At 52.4% G+C, this 25578-nt stretch overlaps 1 protein-coding gene across 2 annotated transcripts in view; it reads right to left on the bottom strand.

The window, feature by feature from the left end:
* Nucleotides 1-18719, bottom strand: part of LOC122126837 (phospholysine phosphohistidine inorganic pyrophosphate phosphatase) — a 65279-nt gene extending 46560 nt beyond the window's left edge. For both annotated transcript variants that reach the window (XM_042701375.1, XM_042701374.1), the window contains exons 1-3: nt 18549-18719; nt 4318-4505; nt 375-528 (exon numbers count right to left, since the gene is read on the bottom strand). In XM_042701375.1, coding sequence (XP_042557309.1) covers nt 375-528; nt 4318-4505; nt 18549-18673 — 467 coding nt within the window. In that variant the 5' untranslated portion in view covers nt 18674-18719. The remainder of the gene's footprint in view (nt 1-374; nt 529-4317; nt 4506-18548) is intronic.
* Between the last annotated feature and the right edge of the window lie 6859 nt (nt 18720-25578).

The raw sequence follows: 25578 nt of genomic DNA, 5'->3' as shown, positions 1-25578 counted from the left end.
AAACAAAACACATCAAAGCCTGGCCACACCACCTGAAATCAGTATCTGGAGCTGTGCCTGGGCACTGTTACCTGCTTTAGACTTTGGACACTCAATATTTGGCCTGAGAACTTCAGGGCCTACATCTGCATGGACGTCCCTAGCCTCTCTGAGCCCAAGGTCTGCTTGATCAAACCAGTTCCTGCAGCTTCCTAAAAAGTTATGTAGAGAAGGAAGGAGGGGGAGGAGGGGGAGGAGGGAAGGAGGGAGGGAGGGAGGGAGGAAAGGAGGAAGGAAGTGAAGATGGAGAAGGTCACCATGCCACGTCCTTCTCTGTGTCCTCTATTTGGGTCAAGGACCACAGCCACTGTCCAGAGCTGCCTGGAACCACTCACCCTTTTCCTAGGGATATGAGCACGGGAGTTTCCAGCTCCATGAGCACTTGGAAGGCCTTATTCATGTTCTGATAAGAAAAGCCTTCGCCAGCATCCGCAATCACAACACAGTTAGGGTTGGATGTGTCGATATGATCAAATTCTGAGCGGACTCCTGAAAGGGGGTGAGAGAGAGAGAGAGACAGAGACAGAGACAGAGACAGAGAGAGAGAGAGACAGAGAGAGAGAGAGAGAGAGAGATTAATCCAGAGACAATAAGACTGATTCCCAGCTCCAACCAGGGGTACTTTCTGCATGTCAGGTCTGCCCTTTTACTCTTCTTTCTCTCTATCTTTCCTTCCTTCCTCCCTTCCTCCTTCCCTCCCTCCCTCCCTTCCTTTCTGCAGGTATTAGGACTTGAACTCAGGACCAGGGACCTGTACCTGAACTTTTCCCCTCAAGGCTGGTGCTCTTATCATTTGAGCCACATCTTTCTGACTTTTTGGTGGTTAACTGGAGATAAGAGTATCATGGATTTTCCTGACTATGCTAGCTTCAAATCATGATCCTCAGATCTCAGCCTCTAGAGTAGTTAGGATTACAGGAGTGAACCAGCAACTAACATTTTTCTTTTTGTTTTCTCAGTCATGGGGCTTGAGCTCAAGCCTGAGTGCTGTCCCTGAATTCTTTTACTCAAGGCTAGTGCTCTACCACTTTGAGCCACAGTGCCACTTCTGGTTTTCTGGTGGTTAATTGGAGCTGAGTCTCGTGGCCTTTCCTCCCCAGGCTGGCTTTGAACAGTGATCCTCAGATCTTACCCTCCTGAGTAGCTAGGAATATAGGTGTGAGCCACAGGCGCCTAGCTAGCTTTTCTGAACGGGAACTACCACAAGAAGTGGACAAGGAAGGGTGGTATTCTCCACGCCTACACATAGGAACTTAGTAGTAAAAGGCTGGATCCACTCCTGGGTCTCGCCCCTCAGTTCTGCAGCTCAAAATGCAGGCAGGAAACGCAGAGCCTTAGAAGGAAGCCTGGAAATATGCCTGTGGTAGAGTCAAGCTGGAGGGGGAGGCTCTGGCAGGAGGAGAAAGCAGGCCGCTTGCAGTGCTGAGGCGTGGTTTGCTGGCCTCCGACACAATTCAGGAGAATGCACACACATGTCCGGAGGAGGCTGCCCCCCCCCCCCCCCCCCGCAAGCCCGTGTGGAAAGGGCCTCTCTACTTTTCCCTCTCCCATTTTCAGTTAACACAGGGAAAGTTGCAAAGATAAACCGAGTCACTGATTTTATGTTATCTTTTCTAGAAAAAAAATGTTCTTTTTTTTTCCCTCAGTATTAGAAGTTGACTGCGTTGATTCAAAAAATTGAAGTAGTGCATACTGATGGCTTCAGCCTGTCATCCTAGCTACTCAGGAGGCTGGGATCTGAGGATCATGGTTCAAAACCAGCCTGGGGAGGAAAGTCTGTGAGACTCCTACCTCTAATAAACTATTCAGAAAAAGCCAGAAGTGGGGCTCTGGTTCAAGTGGTAGAGTACTAGCCTTGAGCAAAAGAAGCTCAAGGACATCCTGAGTTCAAGCCCCAGAACTGGCAAAATAATAATAAGAAGAAGAAGAAGAAGAAGAAGAAAAACTTGAAGTAGCCAGATGCCAGTGACTCATGCTTGTAATCTTAGCTACTTAGAAGGCTGAGATCTAAAAATTGTGGTTTGAAACCAGCCCAGGCAGGAAAATCTGTGAAAGTCTTTTTTTTGGGGGGAGGGGGGTGGGGGGGGGGTCCAGTTGTGGGGCCTGAACTCTGGGCCTGAGCGCTGTCCCTCAGTTCTTCAGCTCAAGGCTAGTGCTCTACCTCTTGAGCCATAGCACCACTTCCGGCTTTTTAATTTTTTTTCTGCTTATGTGGTACTGAGGAATCGAACCAGGGCCTCATGCATGCAAGGCAAGTGCTCTACCACTAAGCCACCTTCCCAGCCCCCTCTGTGAGAGTCTTATTTCCAATTAACCACTAAAAGCTGGAAGTAGAGTTGGAACTCAAATGCTAGAATGCTAGCCTTAGTGAAAAAAGCTAAGGGACAGCACCCAGGCCCTGAGTTCAACCAGCACGTGCGCGCGCGCACGCGCGCGCACACACACACACACACACACACACACACACACACACAAATTGATGTAGCCACAGTGATGCTACTTCCTGCCCACCAGAATGCCAAGAGTGAAAAGAACAAACATCATCTAGTGCTGGTGAGGACAGAAAAGTGTCTAATAGCCCAAGCCCCTAGAAAAGGGGAGGCAGTTTCTTATACAACTAAACATGCCCTACCATATGACCCATCAATTCTGCTCCTAGGTATGTGCCCTAAAGAACTGAACAGGATTGTTTACTGCAGAGTTATTCATGATGGCCTAAAACTAGAGAACTCCAGGACCCACCATGGTTAAACATACTGTACTACATTCATTCTCTGTAATCCTCCCGTAACAGGAAGAACACCCCGACACATGCAATAATACAGTGTCTAGCTGGGCATGGTAGCTCAAGCCTGTAATCCCAGCTACTCAGGAAGCAGCAGGTAGGAGGATCAAAGTCCAAGGCCAGCTCTGGGCAAAAACATAAACCCTTATCTGAAATATAACTAAGAAAACAAAGAAGAGCTGTGAGTGTGGCTCAAGTGGTAGAGCATCTGCCTACCAAACACAAGGCCCTGAGTTCAAGCCCCAATACGGGCAAAAAAATTTTTTTTATTTAACTCCAGTGTGAAGACACAGGTACATCTACTGACGACGGACTCAGTTCATCACAGGGGCAGGGCATCAGCCTTCCCTCCATCCTCACAGGCTCCGCTGGTTGCCTGTTTGGGCCCTTGAATAAAACCATTCCTGGGCCTCCATGTTACGCCAGGTCTAGCAAGCCTTTTCTGGTTGTTGGGAAGAGAATTTCTTTCTAAAGACACTGGCAGAAATCCTAGCCCACAGAGAAAGGACTTTGAGAAACAAGATGTTGAAAGGCTGGGCACGTTGCCTTTGACTGGTGCCAGGACTGAGTCCCGCCTTGGACCCTCCCCATGAGTGCCCTGCTCCTCTGCTGGTTCTCCTCAGCCTTGCCTTGGCCCAGCGGTTTGTGCAACAGACACGTCAGGTGCAGAGAAGGAAGGAAGAGAGCTCAGTGGACATCCAGAGCAGTGTCCTGAACTCCAAAGCTCTGCTAAACAACATTTCGAGACTACTGCTCCTTCAGCTTTGTTCCCAGGCACCAGTGGCTCATGCCTGTAGTCACGGCTACTCAGGAGGCTGAGATCTGAGGATCTCAGAGGAGGAAAGCCCATCAGATTTTTACCTTCAATTAACCAGCAAAAAAGCAGAAGTATAACTGTGGCTTAAGTGGCAGAGTCAGCCTGGAGCAAAAAGAAAAGGCTAAGGGACAGCACCCAGTCCAGGTGCTGAGGCTGTGAGTTCAAGTGCCAGGACCAGCACACACATAAAAACATTAAAAAAAATCTTCCCCCTAAGGGTGGAAGAGCTCTTGTCTTGAATTCAGGCGTTCAGATAAAATCTGGACTCAACCCTGGTCCCTTTAGCCACTTACAATCTGAAAAGTGGGGCTAAGGTCACAAATGAAGCCCAGCCCTCAATCCAGCCTTTCCATTCCTTCTTCTTGTCTTTTATGAGGAACTAGAATTTGTCCTCCAGGGACACCCTGGCCCTCTTGGTTCAGCCTAGATCAAGACATACCGTCTTGGGCTTCCCTACCAGGGCCATCCGAGGCAGCCTCCTATGATGGGTCGAGGCTACCGGCTGGATGGGGCCGGGCCCTCCCCATCCTACCCTCGCCAGCGGACAGCGCCGCGACCTCTCTGCCCTGCAGGCCCTCGAGTGTCTTGGCAGAAGCCAGGTGTTCACCCAAGTGTCCTTTCAGGTGAGAGCCGAGGCCCTCTCCCCATCCCCGCCCTGGGAAGGTGCCCAGCCTACCGTCGTGGATGAGCAGGTGCGGCCGAAGGCCTCGCTCCTTCAGGATCTGGCAGGTGGCCGGTGCCGGGGCGGTCACCTCCCCCTCAGAGATGTCAAATCCCAGCCGCCGAAGCACTGCCACCAGCTCCGCCCGCGACTTCTGCGACTCGTTGGTACAGAATCTCACCTTCAGCCCGGACTGCTTCAGTCTGGAGTGGGAAACGCAGGGAGTGTGGTCAGAGCACAAGCGTGGCCTCCAGGGCAGGCCAGGCCCTGCGGGTCCTGAGGTGGCCTGACTGTTACAGGTGTGTTCACACTGAGCGTCCATGGCTGGTGCACACACATTCTAGGGGACCCTGGGCCACACCCACCCCCTTCCTATCCACCCTCACTAGGCTGAAACACCTGGGACTCCCACGTTCCCCTGGTCTCAGCCAGTGCCTCTTCCTCTGGCTGGGCCACACTGTCTCCCTACCTGCACCAAGTGTCCCCTCCCCTCCACTGGCCATCCTGTTTGGCCTGGAGGCATGGCTCAAATGGTAGCATGTGTCGGCCTTAAAGCAAAAAAGCTAAGCGAGAGCAGGAGGCCCTGAGTTCAGCCTCAGTTCCAGCACAAAACAAAACAAGAAGCTCTAGCAAAATTAGCCAACTGTAAGGCTCACCCAGTGTTCTCACGGAGGAGAGGAAGCTCCCGCCCCAGGGCCAGAGGCCCTACAGAGGCTTGCAGGCCACCGCCAAGCAGGTGTGCAAGCCCCACCCTTTCAGGTAAATGGGAGGTGGAACTAGAAGATGAGGCTGGAGTGGAAGACAAAAGGCCGGAATAAGAGAGGTACCCACCCATGGCTGAGTGCTGACTCTTTAGAGTTTTTGCTCAAGGCCGGCACTGTACTACTTGAGCCATACCTCCACTCCCAGATTGTTGCTGGTTAACTGGAGACAAGAGTCTCATGGACTTTTCCTGCCCAGGCTGGTTTCAAACGAGGATCCTCAGATTTCAGTGTCTGAGTAGCTAGGACTACAGGCGTAGCCACCAGTGCCCGACCATGACACACTTTTTCTTTCTCTGTAACATCAGCACCTCCAATGTCCAATGTCCATACCTGATTATGGTCCTCCCTTGTCCAAATGCCCCATGAGTTCAGGAATGGGGTCTGTTTGGTCCACCAGGGCTTGGCACACACAGGCCCGTGACAAACGTTTGCTGAATAAACAACTAATGGAAGAGTCTAAATGACCTCATCTGTGGTTTCCCAGAAGCAGTCTGGATCATGTAGCTCCCTCTCTTGAGCCCTTACAGAACCTCTAGGTCCTCCTGGCCCTGGAGTTGCCAGGTTAAATTTAGGAAGGAATCCAAAGATTCTCTGACAGCAGAGTGAATGCAGACAGAGCTGCTGCCCATGTCTTCTCCAGCCCAGGTGATTCATTCCTTTCTTATTATTTATCTTTCCTAATCAGAGGTTTATGAATGATCAATTACACTTAGTGGTTAATTGCCCTTCATAAAGATAGCTTTTTTTTTATTTTTAAATTAGCCAGTTAATATATTGTAACTAATAGCATCACCTTGTATGGAACGGACAGATCTTCATTGATTGGCACCTGGAATGTGTGATTCACACCCAAGTTAATGGAGCAGTTGAGTGAAGAAGTGCAGGGGGTCCCAGGGGACTAATTACTGCTAATGAGTGACGCTGTGACCTTCCCAGAACAGTGAGCAATTGGTGGGACAGCGAGATGGCAGAGCCTCACATCTGTCACTCCAAACACATCTTCAGATGCAAGCGGGAATAAGCCACACAACTCACTTGGTGACACTGGTGGCGGTCTCCCTCGAGACCCCCAACAGAAGTTTGTCTAAAATAGACACCTCCCAAATCAGAGTGTTGGGGATGAGCCCTGCCCCTGGGCAGGATGGTGGGGTGCCCTTTCTCAGGCCGTTCCTAAGGGCCACCAGTCATGTCCCTTTTTGATGTGCCACCCCCAAGCAGGCTCTGAATTCTTCCCTTCTTAAAATTCTTGTGTTGGCGTGAACTCAGGGCCTTATGCTTTCACTTGTTTTTCCCTTCTCAGGGCTAGCACTTTACCACGGAAGCCACAGCTCCACTTCCAGCTTTTTTTTTTTTTTCTGGTTCATTAGAGATAAAGAGTCCCATGGACTTTTCTGACCAGGCTGGTTTTGAGCCACAATCCTCAGATCTCAGCCTCCTGAGAAGCTAGAGTTCCAGGCGTGAGTCATTGGCAGCTGGCGGTCAGTTTAATACTTTAAGTGAATGAGCATAATAAAAGTAATCACTAATATTTCTAATAATCAGCCTGGGTACCTGGAACTTTAGGCAGCGCCTCCAACACTAGAGGGCCACTGCCTTAACACTATACCCCTGCTCTAAGTGCCATCACTAAGTTCCAGCTGTCTGGTGAAGGAGACTGTGAGGAGAACCAGCATTCTCATTGAAGAGACACAAAAATGGAGGCTCAAGGGCAGAGGCCTGACTGGGCCACGGCAGGTTAAGCTCAAAGCCCTCTGTTGTCTGCAGAGAAGCATGCAGGCCCTTGAGAGGTGGGCAAAAGCCCCAGAATTCTCAAATAGGACCCTGTGCCCTGCTCAGCACCCAGCCTGCCCAGCTGGCTATCTGAAGCAAGGGAGAAGCACCCATGGGCCGCACTGGAACATGTACCAGAGCGATAAATACGGAGATGGGGGGGCCCAGTGTGAGACCCCATTATGGGCTGGCTGATGTACATCTCACCAAGTCCATATGTGGTTGTGGTTGGACAATTTTGTATGTGTGTGTGTGCACACACGTGACTGCTGGAACTTGGGGTTGAACTCAAGAGCCTCATATTCTCATTTGGCTTTTTTGCGCTAAGCTGGTCTTCCACTTCAACCACAGCTCCACTTCTGGCTTTGTGTTGGCTAAGTGGAGATAAGGGTCTCTCAGATTATTCTTCCCCAGGCTGGCTTCACACTGCAATTCTCAGATCTCAGCCTCCTGAGTAGCTAGGACGACAGGTGTACCCCCCTAGTACCTGGTAGCAACTTCCTTTTATGAGATTAAACAGAGTCAAGAGGCAGAAGCTCTGATATGATAGGACTTTGTCCTCATTAGAGAATGCCTGAGCCAGAGCCAGTGGCTCACGCCTGCAATCCTACCTACTCAGAAGGCTGAGATCTGAGGGTCATGGTTCAAAGCCAGCCTGGGCAGGAAAGTTCCTAAGACTCTTATCTCCAATTAATCACAGGAAAAAAAGCCAGAAGTGGCACTGTGGCTCAAGTGGTAGAGAGCTAGCCTTGAGCAAAAGAAGCTTAGGGACAGTGCCCAGGTCCAGAGTTCAAGCCCCAGGACCAGAGGAGGAGGAGGGAGAGAAAGAGGAGGAGGAGGGGGATGAGGAGGAGGGGGAGGAAGAAGAGGGGGAGGAGTTGTGGCGCTGGCTGAGGGTGCTGATTTGTGCTCCCTCTCCTCCCCTTTACCCCTGTCCCCATCCTTTTCTGATCTGACTCTTGTCTCTCTGTGCATGTGGGCCCTATACAAACACACAGAAAGATGGCAGCTGTCTGCCAGCCAAGAAGAGGCCCTCACCAGGCACTGACCATGCCGACTTCTTGGCCTTGGTCCCCCAGCCTCTAGGGCTGAGAGACAGAACTGTGAGTTACCTAAGCCACCGTCAGTGGTGTCCTAGTATGGCAAGTGGATGAGCAAACCTTCACCTCTTAGGCTAGAACGCAAGAATTCCAGAACATCAGGGAGGCCTACGCCCAAAGCGTTTCAAAAGCACTGCAGAGGGCCCAGGGAGAGGCGCACCCTTCAGGATGGGCTGTGTTGTCCCTACCCCACCACCCAGGGTCCTTGAAGGAAGGGGGTCTCAGGCAGGGCCTAGCAACCCAGTGACCCCCTCTGAAGCCAGCGTGTGGCCTCGCACACTGACCCTTCTCGAGGCCCCCCCCTTTCTGCAGTCCCACTGGATCTTTGAACTGACCTTTACCTCGTCCCTCAGGCCAGGACGCGCCTCTGAGTGACAGCGTCGCCTGGTGCAATTACTGTGCATCAGATGAGCCGGTCCCTTACAAATCACCTCGGACTTTACACATCTGCTGGCTGTCGGCATCTGCCAGGGGCGCTCACCCGAAAATAATGAAAACCCTCTCATTACTGTTCCGAGGCAAGTGAGTGCTGGGACAATTATTGGACAGCAGAGTGACCTTGGGATGGCTCCCAGCCTGTCCGCTCTGGCTTCCCAAGGGCTGGCAAGTGGGAGAGCTGGGAGCGTCCACGGAGTCTGGGCACGGCCAGGAGGCTGCCAAGGAAGGGGCTGGAGACATCTTACCACAGGGTCCCCCTGCCTTCCCCTAGCCCTAGCACCTGTCACCTTTATCTGACCCAGAGTCCCCTCAGCACGGAGTCACTGAACTGACTTTCTCTGTCCCTGAAAGCTTTCCCATGTGTCCCTCCACGTGAAAGGCTGCCCCTGCCTGGACCAAGGCAGAGCCCCACTTACCAGCCTGGCTCTGGGGGTGGGGGTCACCTGGACCTCCTTCCTTCTACTCCTCTACCAGCTCTGGGCTCCTAGAGGCCAACTGTGACTTCCTCAGTACCCCCTCCACCCCCCACTGAGGCCCCAGGATCAGGCACCTTAGGAGGAGAGGGACCAGAGGAGTCCTAGGGGCATCTGCACATGACCGGCCCCCATCCCTGGAGACTAGAGCCTCAGTTTACCAACACAAGCACCTGTGTGGGGACGTGACGCAGTGGGAGGGGAGCAGCAGGCCTAGAGGCCTAGGGGTCTAGAGGTCAAAAGAGTGAGGGGAAGAGGGGCTACAGAAAGTGCCAGCAGGGCCACTACCCTGGGGCCAGTGCCCTTGATGCATTCAGCGGGCTAACGGGGTGCCGCCTGGCTCCCAAAGTGAATGAATCTCAGATCTACGAAATGGCAGTTCAAGAGCTCACTGGGGTCCAACACTGGCAAGGTTACTGCATGGAGATCACCCGGGTGCTGCCAAGAATCCTGCCCCAAACATATCTGATATGATACCCAGATGATACTCAGCATGGCGGGTGCTTAACAGAGCGAAGCACTGAATGAATCCGAAAACTGGGTGTGATGGGCTTGCCTGGGAGGAGAGAAGTCCGAGTCCCCCTCCCTCACCAGGCCGAGCTTCCAGTGGGAGTCACGGCTCACTCCTCGCTGGTCCTGCCATGGGAGCGGGGCACAAGCTCTGTGCCTGCGTCTGCAGAGAGGGGAAAGGACGAGAACGGCATCTCCAGGTCATGGTGAAGGGAAGCGTGGGCCGCAGGCCCCAGGGCCCTGAGCAGTTTTGAACAGCAGGCTTCTTTGGCAGCGCTGCCATCACTGCTGGTCACTGCTAACTCTGAGATCTTAGGTTTGTTGCCCTTTAGAAACAGCAATGAAGACTGGAAATACATTTGGAGCCAGGTGCCAGTGGCTCACACCGGTATTCCTAGCTAGTCAGGCTGAGACTGGAGGGTAGCAGTTCAAAGTCAGCAGAAGTAGGCAGAAAAGCCCACAAGACTCCATCTTCCAAAAACAACCAGCAAAAATCAGCTGGAGGTGTGGCTCAAGTGGCGTGCTAGTGGAACAAGCTGGGGTCAGGGGCTACTTGTGCCAGGAACAGCCATAGGGCTTTGCCGGAGTAGTCGGGCTGTCTTCCCGGCTGACGCCTGATACACACCATTGGTGGCTGGGTGTCCACCGCCAGCATCTATAGGGTCCTTGAGTACCAGGCCTGGCCTAAAGTGGGCCAGTAGAGGTACCTGGCTTCTGGCTCTCGAGGCTGCATGCCAGAGAAATAATCAAGGCTGGCATGGAGAGAAACTATGAACCCCTCACCACTCACCCTGGGGCCCTGAACAGCAAAAGGCACAGGTCACGGCCTTGGCCATGAACTCAGCCGGGCCTCATCCTCCTTCCCACTAGGCAGATGGCCAGCTGTGGCCCTATCCGGTCCCTCCCCAAGCTGCAGCGACAGCACTGGGCAGCAGCACACCCCTGCACGGTCAGAGTCCAAGGTCTGGGCAGAGGGAACAGCAGGGGCCGCTGACCAGGGCCTGGCTGAGCCTCTTAATCCAGGCCAGCAGTCTGGTATCCTCAGTGGGACAGTAATGAGGTTCAGCTGACTTGGACAGGCACCTAGCCAGCACCCTGCTGGTCCACGTGAGCCTTCCCCACGCTGGTACCAACTCACCTGCCTGCACAACCCCCTTCCAGAGTGTTCCCAGGCTGTGCCTGAACCACTGAGCTGAGATCTCAGAGACACAAGAGGCTGTAGCATTCATTTCACAGTGCCCAGGAGAGGGTCTGGAGACTGTCTGACCAACGAGGCTCACTTCATAGAGGGAAAGACTGAGGCCTGGAGACACTCAGGGGCCTGAAGCCTGCTGGAGGCTAATAGATAAACTTCCTGCTCACTAGCTGGTAGTCGGTCCTCCTGACTGCACAGGTCAGGCTGCCCAGTACCAGGCATCCCGAGGACAAGGGGGGAGCTGGAGAAGGGAGCAGATGTGAAGCTTCTCACCTGATCCTCTCCAAGCCCAAGCCCAGGGTCCAAGCTACCAGACAGGGCTGTCATGGAAAACCATATTTAAAGAGAGACATTTAGTTGGGTGTCAGTGGCTTACGTCTGAAATTCTAGCTACTCAGGAGACTAAAATCTGAGGATCAAGGGTCAAAGCCAGCCTGGTAAAGAAAATCCATGAGACTCTCATCTCCAATTAACCAGAAAAAAAAGCTAGAAGTGGAGGTGTGACTCAAGTAGTAGATTGCCAGCCTTGAGTGGAAAAGCTAAGGGGCAATGCCCAGGCCCTGAGCTCAGGGCCCAGTAGTAGCACACATACAAAAGATGCCTATGGAAGGCACCTGACACACGTCAAATGACCAGTGGAAGGCACTGGTGGCTACAGTGTTCACATGACAACCACATCTCTGAGAAACTCTGTGCAGGTGGCCCTTCTAGACAGGTTCTATCGGTTGGAAGCTAACTGCTACAAGAAACAGTGGAAAAAAATGAAACTCAGAGGGCACCAGGACACCTAGAGGTCAGCCAGGGAGAGAAGAGAGTGGGGCAGCCTGGCCCGGTGTATGACCCAGACACGGGTACAGAGGAAGCCCTAACAAACGCTACTGTAGCCACCTGCTTGGCTTTAGCCACATGTTCACACTGAGCCGCTGGGACAATCTGAGAGGTGGGTTCGTGTTCCCGTTCACAGAAGGGACCCAGATTAACACACCTGGGCAGAGTCAGGGTGAGGGGACTTTTCTGGTGGCCTCTTTTGTTATGTGAACCTGCAGAGAGTTCTATAATGGAAAGATGCTGCTTTGGGGGACAGGGGGCAAACCAGTCCCTCTTCAACACTTTCTGATCCTTTGGCAACGAAATGCTCCTTTAGCTTCTACATATGGAGTAAGTAAAATAGAAGAAAATATTTCACCTAATTCTCATGTGACATCGGCACTCTAGCAGGGCACCAAGGCACAAGAAGACTGGGGAGCCAGGTGCTGTGGGCTCCAGCTGTGATCTTAATGACTTGGGAGGCAGAGATTAGGATAATCACAGACGAGGCCAGCTCAGGCGCCTGCTTGTCACCCCAGCTATGCAGAAAGTAGAAATAGGAGAATCATGGTCCAGGCTGGCCCCAGCATAAACTCCAGATCCTATTCAAAAAATAATTAAAGCAGGGCTGGGAAGGTGGCTCAGTGGGAGAGTGCTTGCCTTGAATACGTGAGGCCCTGGGTTCAATTCCTCAGCGCCACATAAGTACCGGAAGTGGTTTTGTGGCTCAAGTGGTAGAGTGCTAGCCTTGAGCTGAAGAGCTGAGGGCCAGCACCCAGGCCCAGAGTTCAGGCCCATGAGTGACAAAATAAATAAATAAATAAATAAAGCACAAAGGGCTGGAGCATGGCTCAACTGGCAAAGTAGCTACCTAACAAGCACAAGACTCTTTCAAGTTCAAAACCTAGTACTGCCCCCTTAAAAATGCTAAAGAACTGAACTTGAGGCCACATGCCAACTATGGGGCCTACTTGGACTGGAAACCAAGTTGACCTTAGTTCTAAGGTGACAGCTAAAGCTTGGTGACTTGTAAGAGGTGGCACCCCCTAGTGAAGACTGGCCCCCACTCCACTTCTGGGAGTTTGACCATATGTTCCACCTCTTCAAGCCTTAGACTCCTCCTACACACTGGATGGCACCTGGCTGGGCCCTGGCGATGTGAGACATCACCCACACCACACTGAGCCATCTGGGCATGGCGCTGCCAACACAGCCTCTGGATATCCTTGGGGGCTAGGGGTGGACTGTGACCCCATTTGTGACCTCCAGGGGTACCTGTGCCGGACTCAGGGGAATCTGATAATACTGTTCCAGGACGCTCTCCTGGGCTGCTCTGAGTTCCGGTGGTGACCCCCGCTGACCTGGTATGACAAAGCAGGCACAGATCTTATGCCTGAGGCAAAGCCGTGCTCAGCCCCCATCTGAGGACCCTCCGCTGCCCGCCTCCTCCTCCCCCCCCACCACTGGCAGGTCATGGGGGCTGTTGTGTTTGCTGTATTTTGTCTTATCAAAAATGGAGTGATAACCCAGCCCATAACTGCATGCCCATAGACTCAGCCACTGGGGAAGCTAAGGCAGGAGGTTCCTTTGAGGCTAGAAGTTCAAGTATCACTATGTTCTGGGAAACACAGTGAAATCTCTATCTTAAAAAAATGAGCAGGGCTGAGATGTAGCTCAGTGGCAAAGCGCTTGCCTAGCAAGTGTAACGTCCTGGGTTCAATACCCAGTACCAAAAAAGAACAGACAAAAAAAATACAGTTAAAAAAAAAAATGAGCAAGCCGGGCGCTGGTGGCTCACGCCTGTAATCCTAGCTACTCAGGAGGCTGAGATCTGAGGATCACGGTTCAAAGCCAGCCCGGGCAGGAAGGACTGTGAGACTCCTATCTCCACTAACCACCAGAAAACCGGAAGTGGCGCTGTAGCTCAAGTGGTAGAGTGCTCGCCTTGAGCTGAAGAGCTGAGGGACAGCGCCAGGCCCAGAGTTCAAGCCCCACGACCGACACACACAAAAAAAAAAATGAGCAAAAAGTAATAACCAAAGTCAAACATTTGCATTTGATATATATTATCCATAGCTTTTTCACTTGGTATAGACAACATCCACATCTAAACCAATGGCAACATCAAACAGAGCTCTTTCATCCTTGTTCACAGCTGTAAGATTCTGCTGTCTAGACAAGCCACAGCTTATGTACTCAGCCCTTTCGACACACGCAGATCATTCTCAGCACCCATTTAAGCTAATCACACTGAAACGATACTGTGTAGTCCATCATGGTCATCAACAGCATCATCATCATCATCATCATCATCAACATCATCAACATCATCATCATCAGTCATAGTAGTAGTATATGTGTGGTGTGTGTGTGTGTGTGTGTGTGTGTATGTGTGTGTGTACATGTGTGTTCCAGTACTAGGACTTGAACTCAGGGCCTGGGAGTTATCTCTGAACTTTTACACTCAAGAATGCTGGCACTCTACCACTTGAGCCACACCTCCACTTCCAGCTTTTTTCTGGCTAATTGGAAATAACAGTCTCTTGAATTTTCTTGCCTGAGATAGCTTCAAACCCCAGTCTTCAGATCTCAACCTCCTGGGGAGCTAAGATTACAATTTAAGCCACCAGAACCTGGCAACCCCATCATTCTTCAAAACACGTTTATGCTTTTCATCAGTTGATCACATATTAAACATGACAGGTCTAAATAGAGAAAATACAAATGACTCAAACACTGCTCTTTTGTTCTTGTTTTCAGTGTGGGGGGAGTTCTCCCCCAAGTCTCATTGGGATAAATGCTCAGGTGTCTAGAGGGAGTTTGGGGGGGGGGGAGGGATCCAGGTCTTTGTACTTTCATAGAACACAGAGGACAGAAGCTGGAGGATCCTAGGGGTCACTCTGGGGCAATGTCTGGGATAAGGCCCATGACGAAGGACTTGAACTTTTCTCTGTGTTCAGGTGCTTGTGACAACATTTACAAGGCAGCCATTGATCTTGTGAAACTCCCATGTTGACATTACAACATGAAAGCCGGAATCCGCTCCCCCAGCTCTGAAGACAACGGGGTCCACCTGTCAGGAGAGGGCACACAAGGGACAGCATATGTTCTCCACACACAGCCCTCGGCCAAGGTCTGGGCAGAGCCAGGACAGCTCCCATTGACGTCAGCAAACTCAAATAAGCTCTGTCTCTGTGGGGGACATCTCTGTGGGGTCCCTTCTGCGGGGTCCGCTGGCTGGCCTGACCCAGGAGCCGGGCTGGATGGAGACAGTGGAATGAAGCTTGTCCAGCCCTCAGCCCGCACGACTGCTACTCTGGGGTCTTCCTTAAGGAAGACACTACCAGGGCAACAGAGCACTGAGGAGCACTAAGGAGCAGGGCCAGCCAGACTTCAGACAAAGCTCTGGTCTCCAGGCTCCAAGATGGGCTGGAGGCATCTGTGTTTTCATGGTCTCCAAGGCTTCCAGTCCCTGGGACTGAGAGCTGGGCTATAGGTCTGGCTCAGAGCATGGAGGGGGGGGGGGAGGGAAGACGGGTCCTGAGTGGGAATTGCTTTATGAGGCTATGCTGAGGCGAGGCCAGGCCTGTTTCCTTCCGCCAGCAAGCCATGGGGCACCCTGGGAGGGGCCAGCAGATGTGCTTTAGTGGCTAAGACAGGATGCAGTAAATGTCCACCCACCTTTCACATGCAGATGCCCCCAGGCCATCCTGAGGGCCAGCCCCAAAGCCTGAGCCTCTGTGCTGCAGCCCCTGCTGAGCCTGGCCAGCCTCTGAATGGCTCCCCTCTGGGAGCCCAATCCGCCCAGGAATAGACTCAATAAAGGTCTGTTGGGGGGGTGGAGGGGGGGACAGGCTGGTTACCGATGTCCACACAAGGCCTATAGCAGCTCTAGCAAGCAGAGAAGCAGGCAGCCTTGGGCCTGGACAAGCATGGATCTCCTACAACTCCCACGTCCCTGGGAAGATCTTGGCCTGGGATCTGCAGGACCTGAGCAGTAGAGATCAGCGTCCCTGGGTTTCCATTTCTGGCAGGCTCGGGCTCTCTGCTTCCACCTGAGCCCAAACCAGGCAGGAGCTGCTCACTGCACCTGTTCCACCGTCACAAATCCCCAGTGCCTACAACAGAGTTGGTGGGGTCCTGGAAGTGTTCAATGCACATGTGTTTGTGTGTGAGAAGACAATGAGTGGAATCATCTGGAATAAGGCTTGGCCCTTTCTCCACTTCTGCCAGGGCCAGAAATAGAGCCTCAGTCCTCACCTAGAGAAACACTCACCTTGTGGACCTGAGGGGCACAGGAAAAGTCTCCACCCATGGATTCTGTCACTATGAATGATCTTGTTTTTAAAAGTTGAGCATATTTGTGTACCAATGGCTCACATCTGTAATCCCAGCTACTAAAAAAGGCTGAGATCTGTGGATTGAGGTTCAAAGCCAGCCTGGGCAGGAAAGTCCATGAGACTCATATCCAATTAACTACCAAAAACTGGAAGCGGAGCTGTGGCTCAAATGGTAGAGCACTAACCTGAAGCAAAAATGCTCAGGGGTAGGGCTGGGAAGGTGGCTCAGTGGTAGAGCGCTTGCCTTGCATGCCTGAGGCCCTGGGTTCGATTCCTCAGCACCACATAAGCAAAAAGAAAAAAGCCGGAAGTGGCGCTGTGGCTCAAGTGGTAGAGTGCTAGCCTTGAGCTGAAGCCCTGGTTTGGGCTCAGGTGGAAGTGCCCAGGCCCAGAGTTCAGGCCCCACGACCGGACCCCAAAGAAAAAAAAAAAAAGAGCTTAGGGGTAGTGCCCAGGCCCTGAGTTCAAGCTCCAATACGGGCACTTGCACACATGCGCAAGCACATGTATACACACACACACGCACAGCTGAGCATGTTTTTCTGTGTACTTTCTGTTCCCTAATAAAAGAGGACTCTTTCAAGACCTCTGAGGAAAGTGGGGGGCGGGGGAGCAGTGGACCAATGGACCACCTCCCTCCTAGGTCTGCAGGATAAAGATGCTGCCGGGGAGGCAGAGCTGAGAAGCTGCCATGAAGTCTCATTTTCTCCGCAGAACCTGTAGCAGATGGTCTCACCCTGGGGACTTGCAGTGAGCCCTGAAGGGCTTCAGAGGAGGCTGGAGGGAACTGTGGGAAGCTGAACTGCTGGAGCTGCCAATGCCACCCAGCCACCTGGATGCCCAGCGCCGTGTGCCTTGGCACGGCCACCACAAAGGATTCTGTGAGAACCCAGGACTGGTTCTACCACCATAAAGGGCAAGTCCCCACAGTAAGTTCCAGAGGCAGGTGTATTATGCCAGAGGGGAAGGTCTGCTGGCCTAGGCCTCTGACACCTCGCTTTAGACAGCTGTAATGGACAGGCTGCTCTGAGCCTGAGCAGGAAGGCTCAACCCTATGGAAGCCAAGCCTGCATGGAGCTGAAGAGAGAAAGTAGATGCTGACCATGGTCAGCAGTGTGGGTGCTGGGCTCTATGGGTGCTAGCTACTCTGAGGCCATTCAGTGACAACTCCGCCTGTGTGGCTGGGAGCCAATGGGAGTGACCCCAGAGGTCACTTGAGAGGCCCCTGTGGACAAGGTATCAGTGGGAAATCACCAGGTTATCACCTGGTACTGAGACAGGGACACCAGGGTCTCTCACAGAAACCAGCACATCATTTCTCTAACGTCTAACAGCTCAAGAACATTTCCCAAATAGGAAATTACATTCCCAGAATGACAGGCACCATGTCTCATGCTACTGGTTCAATATAATCCATTTGTTCCTCCCCCCCCCATATGTCTCTGTAAGCACGTGTGAGTGTCTCTTTTATCTGCATGTGTTTATATTTCTCTCTGTGTATGTTTCTCTGTGTTATTTCTCTCTCCTCCCCTGTCCTCCCCTGCAGAAGGCTCTTCTGCCTCTTCTACCCAGAAAACACTTCTATCCTCTTCTCACTAACAGTTTCTTCTTCCTGGTGGCCCAGGGCAATGCCTTCTCCTTGGAACTCTTCCTCTAGCCCAGGCCACTCACCCCATCAGATTACTCAGTGCCCTATCTTTACTTGCCTTATACCAATATGTCAGGTTACTTGTGTGCAGAATACTGCCCACCTCAGTTCCAGACATGGACACACACACCCCCCCACCAAGCCCTAACTGCCTAGGTCACAGCCCTGGCTTCCTGCTCCCTCACACAAGAATACTTCACTGAAAACACACAGCCCAGTGTCCTCTTCTCCAGTCCCACAGGGCCTCACACTGTGCCCTCTAGGTGACAGAGCCAGTCTAAAGCTTTGGGGTTAGTGGAAATGAATTTAGAGGCCAGGAAGGCAATTAGACATGGACTTCTGCCAACAATGACCGCCCACTCCAAGACCAGGGCATCTTCTAGAACCTGGCTACCTTTTATAGGTGCTTCCAAAGGCCAGGACTCCCTTTTCTGAGTTCTCAGCCTCTCTGCCATCCCTCTCTGCACTATAGAGCAGTCTGGGTCCTTACCATCACACACACAGGAGGGCGGGGAGCTCTGAGAAAGACCAAGGAGCTCCCTTACCTGCCACCTGTAAGTCAGGAAACTGAACTCCAATGAGGCCAGGCCACAAAAGCAGGATGCCCAGTCAGGCCACGTGCAGGGCAATGAGCCCTTCCCGACTGCCCACACACACCATTCTGCAGGACTCGCTGGGAAAGCCAAGGGCAATGACAAAGCCCGGGCCCAGAGGGGCCCACCGTGGGAGTGTCCTGCGCTGGCAAGGCTGGGCGAGCCAGGTGCCCTCCCCTGCATCTAAACCAACGAAGACCACCAGAATTAGACTGCACGCCACCTAGCAATTAAGGATTACTGCAACATGTGGCCACATAAGCATTAAGGAGCTATTTATGTTTTCCTCACTAGGCTTGGGGACTGTATTTCGCTCTTACAGTCCACCTCAACGCCGACTAGAAACAGCTCGACCGCTCAGCAGCGCAGGTACCCGATTGGTTCTCCAGCATCCCCGGCCTCGGGGCAGCTAGCACACCGGATGGGGCGGGGCCAGCCAGGGAGGGCGGGGCCAGCTCGGGTGGGAGGGACCCGCTCGGGGCGGGCGTGGTCGAGTCGGGAAGACGGGAGGGGCGGGGCCACCGGGCCCTCGGTCCCGCCCCCCTCGGCACGTCGGCTGTGCTAGCTAAACCGAGAGCTCGCCTCCGTCCCGCCGGCGGCCTACTCACCTCGCCACCGCCTCCACCGAGCCAGCGATCGGCGTGCCGCCATCCGCGCCGCTGTCGTACAGCACGCCCGAGATGTCGAGCAGCACCCCGCGCACGCCGGCCAGCCGCTCGGCCCACGCGGCCATCGCGTTCACAGCTCACCTAGGACTCAGCGATCCCTACCGGCTGAGCGCCCGCGGCCGTGCCTACCGCGCAAGGCCTCCTGGGAAATGTAGTCCGGCTCGCGGGCCCCGCGGGCCGGGCGCAAACCCGGAAAGACCCAGCGCTGCCTTCGCCACTGCCGAACCTCGGTCCCCCGGGACGGCGCTGTTTCCTGGGAGCTTCCACCAGGATGTGGGTGGACGGAGCAAACCGCCGGGGAAGAGCTCAGAGCCGGTGCCGCTCCCATGCCAGCGGGCGCCGCTGGGGAGGCGAGCCCGCCAACGCCCGTGGCCGCGCCAGGTCCGAGGAGGAAGCCCGCGGATGGGGCTGGGGCGCGAAGTTGTAACGGGCAGCCGGGTAAACGCGGTGCCGGCGGACAGGAGGCCGGGTAACAGCAGTGACCGCGCGCGCACACACTCACACACACACACACACGCACACACACTCACACGGCAGACACGGAGGCCGGGTAACACCAGTGACCGCGCACACACACACACACACACACACACATGGCAGACACGGAGGCCGGGTAACAGCAGTGACCGCGCTCAGACGGCGCGCGCACACACACACACACACACACGGCAGACACGGAGGCCGGGTAACAGCAGTGACCGCGCTCAGACCATGCGCGCACACACACACACACACACACTCACACGGCAGACACGGAGGCCAGGTAACAGCAGTGACCGCGCACACACACACACACACACACATGGCAGACACGGAGGCCGGGTAACAGCAGTGACCGCGCTCAGACGGCGCGCGTGCGCGCGCACACTCACACACACACACACACACACACGGCAGACACGGAGGCCGGGTAACAGCAGTGACCGCGCTCAGACCATGCGCGCACACACACACACACACACACAGGGCGGACAGGAGGCCGGGTAACAGCAGTGACCGCGCGCGCACACACACGCACACACACTCACATGGCAGACACGGAGGCCGGGTAACAGCAGTGACCGCGCTCAGACCGCACGCGCACACTCACACACACACACACGGCAGACATGGAGGCCGGGTAACAGCAGTGACCGCGTTCAGACCATGCGCGCACACACACTCACACACACACTCACACGCCAGACACGGAGGCCGGGTAACACCAGTGACCGCGCTCAGACCGCGCGCGCGCACTCACGCACACACACACGGCAGACACGGAGGCTGGATAACAGCAGTGACCGCGCTCAGACCATGCGCGTACACACACACACACACACACACACACACACGGTCGTGTGCGGACCCACAACGCTCAGACCACACACACAGGGCAGACACGGAGGCTGGGTAACAGCAGTGACAGCACTCAGACCCCGCGCGCGCACACTCACATACACACACACAACAGTGACAACGCTCAGGCCACACACACACACACGTCGTGTGCAGACCGACAACGCTCAGACCACACACACACACACTCATACACACGCACACACACAACACACACGGCAGACATGGAGGCCGGGTAACAGCAGTGACAACGCTCAGGCTGCACACACACACACGTCGTGTGCAGACCGACAACGCTCAGACCACACACACACACACACACTCATACACACACACACACACAACGGTGACAATGCTCAGGCCGTACACACACACACACACACACACAGCAGACATGGAGGCCGGGTAACAGCAGTGACAATGCTCAGGCTGCACACACACATTCACACACACACACACACACACACACACACGGCCGGGTAACAGCAGTGACAACGCTCAGACCACACACACACACACACACACACACACACACACACACACGGCCAGGTAATATCAATGACAACGTTCAGACCGCACACACACGCACACACACACACACGACCTGGTAACAGCAGTGACAATGCTCAGACTGCGCACACACACACACACACACACACACACACACACACACGGTCTTGTGTGGACCGACAACACTCAGACCACACACACACACACAATGGGACCCGGCTGCAAAGATCGTGGCAATGACACCGTCATGGGGCCCAGGAGAGTTTTTGGATGGATCATGGATGGGCTTCCGCGTGATATTTCCAAACATAAAATGAACTTTGGCCATAGTCACTTCCCATTGCCGGCACACTCCGTGTGCCTCCCTTCTTCCGATCGTTCATTATTTTGATAATAAACACTGGCATAAAAGGGGAGATTCCTTGACAGTCCCCCTGAAATAATTAAAGAATTACACTGAAACGAGAGCATTTGATTTCTGGTACAACCTAGCTTTGAATGTTTGCTTTTCTCTGTCCTTGGGATTGATCTCAAGTCCTCGTGCCAGTTAGATGACTATTTTGGGTGACCTGAGTGGGCCCAAGTAATTACAACTGTCTATTAGAAAGAGAGGGAGCGAATTGGCAGAGTTTAGATAGACAGGTAGACAGATAGACATCTGGAAGTGTTATACTGCTACCCTTCAGGGACTACCAGCCAAAAATAAAACAACAAAAACCCCAGATGGCGACTGGAATCTGAAAAAGAAATAGATTCTCCTCAGAGCCTCTACAAGAAAAACAGCTCTGCTGACAGCTTGGTTCAGGACTTCTGATTTCCAGAACTACATAAAATAATAAAATCTAAGCTGGGCGCTGGTGGCTCATGCCTGTAATCCTAGCTACTCAGGAGGCTGAGATCTGAGGATCATGGTTCAAAGCCAGCTCAGGCAGGAAAGTCCATAAGACTCTTATCTCCAATAAACTACCAGAAAACCAGAAGTGGCACTGGCTCAAGTGGTAGAGCACTTGCCTTGAGTTGAAGAGCTGAGGGACAGCGCCTAGGCTCAGAGTCCAAGCCCCACGACTGAAGAAACAAAATAACATTTGTACTACCTGTACAGCAGCCATAGAGAAGAATACAGGGATTCAGGACCCTCACCTGAAAAAGTACATGTTGGTTCAGGGTAGCAAGTCTCTTCAAGTATGGGCCACTGATGGATGAGCCCTGATATAAAAACCCAAGGCCTTTTCCCTAGATAAAATGAGAAAAGGGCAGTGACGACATCAGGCTCACTTCTGGCTGCATTTAAACAACAACCCAGCTCTAACTGTCCAACCAGATGGTTACTTTTCCTCATGTCCAGAAGCCATAAGGAAAGCAGTCTGGGCAGAAGCAGGCTGCTCCCATCTTTCTGCCCCAAAGCCCACCCAGTAGGTTCTCAAGCCTCCTGCTGTAGCCCAAGTATTGCCTTTGCATTTCAGGCAGGAAGGTTAGGAAGGAGGAAAAGAAAAGCTTCCTTATCTCCAGGCACCGGTGGCTCATGCCTGTAATCCTAGCTACTCAGAAGGCTGAGATCTGAGGATCACGGTTCAAAGCCAGCACAGGCAGGAAAGTCTGTGAAACTCTTTGTAAGGTCCATTCCAGGATGGTGAGCAGACTCCACCTTCCTCACAGCAAAGTCTCCACCCAGTACCTGCATTACCTAGGCACCTGGCACACCTGGAAGAGGTCACATCTGAATTTGATGTGGTTACACCTTTCTCCACCCATACCCTAGATAAGGCCTAGCCCAGGCCTAGACGCCCTCTTTTCTAGCTCTTTCCCAGCTATCTCTTTCCCAGCTCTCTCTTCTCTTGCCCAGCTCTCTTTCCCAGGTCTTTTGCCAGTGGAGTGCCAACCCTGCCTGGTCCCAGCAGGTCTACTAAATAAACCTACCCCTTACCTGAGTACCATGTGCATGGTGCTGTTCTTACTCGGGTACCTCTTTTTAAAAACCTAACATATGGGTGAAAAAAGAAAAAAAAAAAAAGAAAAAGAAAAGAAAATAAATAAATAAATAAATAAAAACCTAACATAAATGGGGCCGTGACTCGGATAAAGGGCTTAATGTCAGGATAGGTGGGATTCCTCTCTGTTTTTTTCCTCTTTTTTGTTTGTTTGTTTTTCTCTTTTTGCTCTGAGGAATACCACAGTTCTGACGGCCTTTTGCGAACCGGTCTGTCTGCTGCGGACACAGCACATCAATACCATTGCTGCCTTCACATCCATGTCCACACCACTTCTCTACTCTGGTAATGAAACTACTCTCTATGGCTCTCTGTTGCTCAGTCTCTGTCCACACATGGCGCCACGCCAGAGAGCTCCTATGGCCTTTAGCTGAAAGGCCGGTCACCTCTGAAGCCGAGGACGCTTGGTTTTGGGGGCTTGGCCATTTCTCTCGAGAGGGCTCTGGGGGAAGTTGGGACGCCACTTCTGTCTGGTTAGCTCTCCTTCACTCACCAAACTGACTCTCCTACACATTTAATGGGGTGCTGCGAGTCAATTTTTATGCCATTCTCAGTTTTAGACAGTTTTTGCCTCTGCAATGGTACATGGGCAGAAGTCTGTTTACTTTTAGGCTCTCTTTGCTCTCTCTGCTAATCATGTCCAACTTTCTCTCCTTTTTTTCTACAACTTTTTGGCATGTGCCCTGAAAAGTGCAATGCAGGCTGGTCCCAGGGACACCCCCCCCTCCCCCCCTCTAGGTTCCCTCTCAAAGGCTAGCCAATGTAGGCTTGATTTATTTGTTCAGGGTTTCTTTGCATTTTTTCAGAAATTCACCATCTTGGCCACATGGTGGGTTAAGGGTTTGGCCCCATCTGACCCTTAACCTTCCACCAAACTTACTACTCCATCTAATCTAAGGTGCCTTGCTAACAAGTTGCTCTTTCACAGGCCCTGGTAACTGAGGCCTAACCATCTGATGTGCTTTGTTAGCAAAGATGTCTAAACGTTGTCAAAATTTTAGGTTTTGAGTTTTGCCTTTTTTGTTTTGTGTTGTGTATTATTCTGGTACTGACTACATGACTCTAAAATATTGGGCATATCTATGCTAAGATTCTCACATCCAATGAGTTTTGTCATTTCAGAACATTTGTTGGCACTTCTTGATAAGAACCAGGTAAACTCTACATATTCTACTTGATCTCCTTGTTGCTTTAATTGGAAATAATAAAGGGCTTTAATGGCAAAGATTGCAGTTCAAAGCCAGCCCAGGCCGAAAAATCCCTAAGACTCCATCTCTCAACTAACCTGCAAAGAGCCAGGCTAGAAGCATGGCTCAAGACTCTTATCTCTAACCAGCAAACACTGCAAGTGGTACTATAACTCAAAGTGGTTCAGTGCTAGCCTTGAGTAGAAGTGCTCAGGAACAGTTCCCAGGCCTTGAGTTCAATCCTCCTTGAATACCAACTGGGACAAGCCATCCCAGCAACGAGCACCTAGACTCAGCCAGTCTGGGGAACAAGGGAACATGGAGAGGAGTAAGAGGAGATGTCACATCAGCTACTTTGTGCCTGCCCTTTCAAAATTAACCAGAGCCAGGAGGTCAGTAGAAGAAACCTGCCCATCCAATGTCTATACCTGTCTACCTATTAATAACAGGAGTTTATTTTTTTGCCTTTGTTACCTGACTTCTCCTCTACCTAGTCGCCAGATGTCAGAAGTAGCTAGGGACATTTCTACCAACATTTTCAGCCCCAAGTCCTTCCTCTTGCCATTTATTTGCTCTCTAGTATTTTTCAGCCCCTCAATGCCTCATGAGACTTCTCCAGACTTCATCTAAGAACTCATGCCACCAAGGGACAGCTGCTGCTCACTGCCTTCTCTGGGAGGAGGGGACCAAATTCCAGCCTTTATCCCTAATGTCAGTGCCCCTTGTCAGCAGGAAGTAGCCAGAGAGAATCGGAGCCCTATTTCATGATTATTAAAAGGCTGGAATGTAAGGTCCGCTCCTGGATGGCGAGCAGACTCCACCCTCCTTGCAGCAAAGTCTCCACCCAGTAACTGCATTACCTAGGCAACTGGCACACCTGGAAGAGGTCACATCTGCATCCGCTGAGGTCACATCTGAATTTGATGTGGCCACACCTTTCTCTGCCCATACCCTAGATAAGGCCTAGCCCAGGCCCAGACGCCCTCTTTTCTAGCTCTTTTCTCTCTCTTTCCCACCTCTCCCAGCTCTCTTTCCCAGGCCTTTCCGCACCACGTGGAGGACCAAGATGGCCTGGTGCCAGCTGGAATGATGAATAAACCTACCCCTTACCTGAAGACAACGTGTGTGCTGCTGTTCTTACTTGGCTGCCTCTTTTTAAAAATCTAACACTCTTATCTTCAATAAAAATCACCAGAAAACTGGAAGTGCCTCTGTAGCTCAAGTGGTAGAGCGCTAGCCTTGAGCTGAAGAGCTGAGGGACAGCACTCAGGCCTAGAGTTCAAGCCCCACGACCGACAAAAAAAAAAAGAAAGAAAGAAAGATCCCTTGCTTGCCCCTTCTGGGCCAGATCTCCCTGAGTGGCACATTGAAACTGCCATTTGGATGGATACACACTCCCTCCCCATAGCTTTGGGCATGTTACATTACATTTCCAATGCTAAACCTACAATCATGTCTGAATTTCAGTTCAACTGTGATTCCATCAATCCTTATTACTATAGCTGGAGTATGCGTAGCCCTTTCACATTTACTTGTATCAACCAAGACTCTGGTTGCCAGTGGCAAAATCCAAATTCCAAGGGAGAAAAGGCATAATTAAGGTTTGTACTCGAGGCCTCAACCTTGCTAGGCACTCTACCAGGTGAGCCAGATTCCCAGACCTTTTTGTTACATTTCAGGTCCCAGAGCCTGGGATCTGGGATCCTCCACCTCTACCTTCCACATAAGTGGATCACAAGATACGGTACCACACCTGGTCCCCCTGGCTTAAATTACTAAGAATTCACTGGCCCACACAACCTGACATTCTAACAGTCAACAACATCAGGTTTGGCTGCTTAACAACTCTAGGGGAATGGAGTTCCAGGTAAGCCGGGGAAGTCCCAGCGCCACTTCAGCCACGTGGTATCAATTACCTAGAGACAGACCAGGCTCAGCCTGAGTGTG

This window comes from Dipodomys spectabilis, unplaced genomic scaffold (assembly GCF_019054845.1).
Source record: "Dipodomys spectabilis isolate Male_0828 unplaced genomic scaffold, ASM1905484v1 ptg000289l, whole genome shotgun sequence".
NCBI classification, from domain to species: Eukaryota; Metazoa; Chordata; class Mammalia; order Rodentia; family Heteromyidae; genus Dipodomys; species Dipodomys spectabilis.
This window is presented reverse-complemented; position numbering and strand designations above follow the sequence as displayed.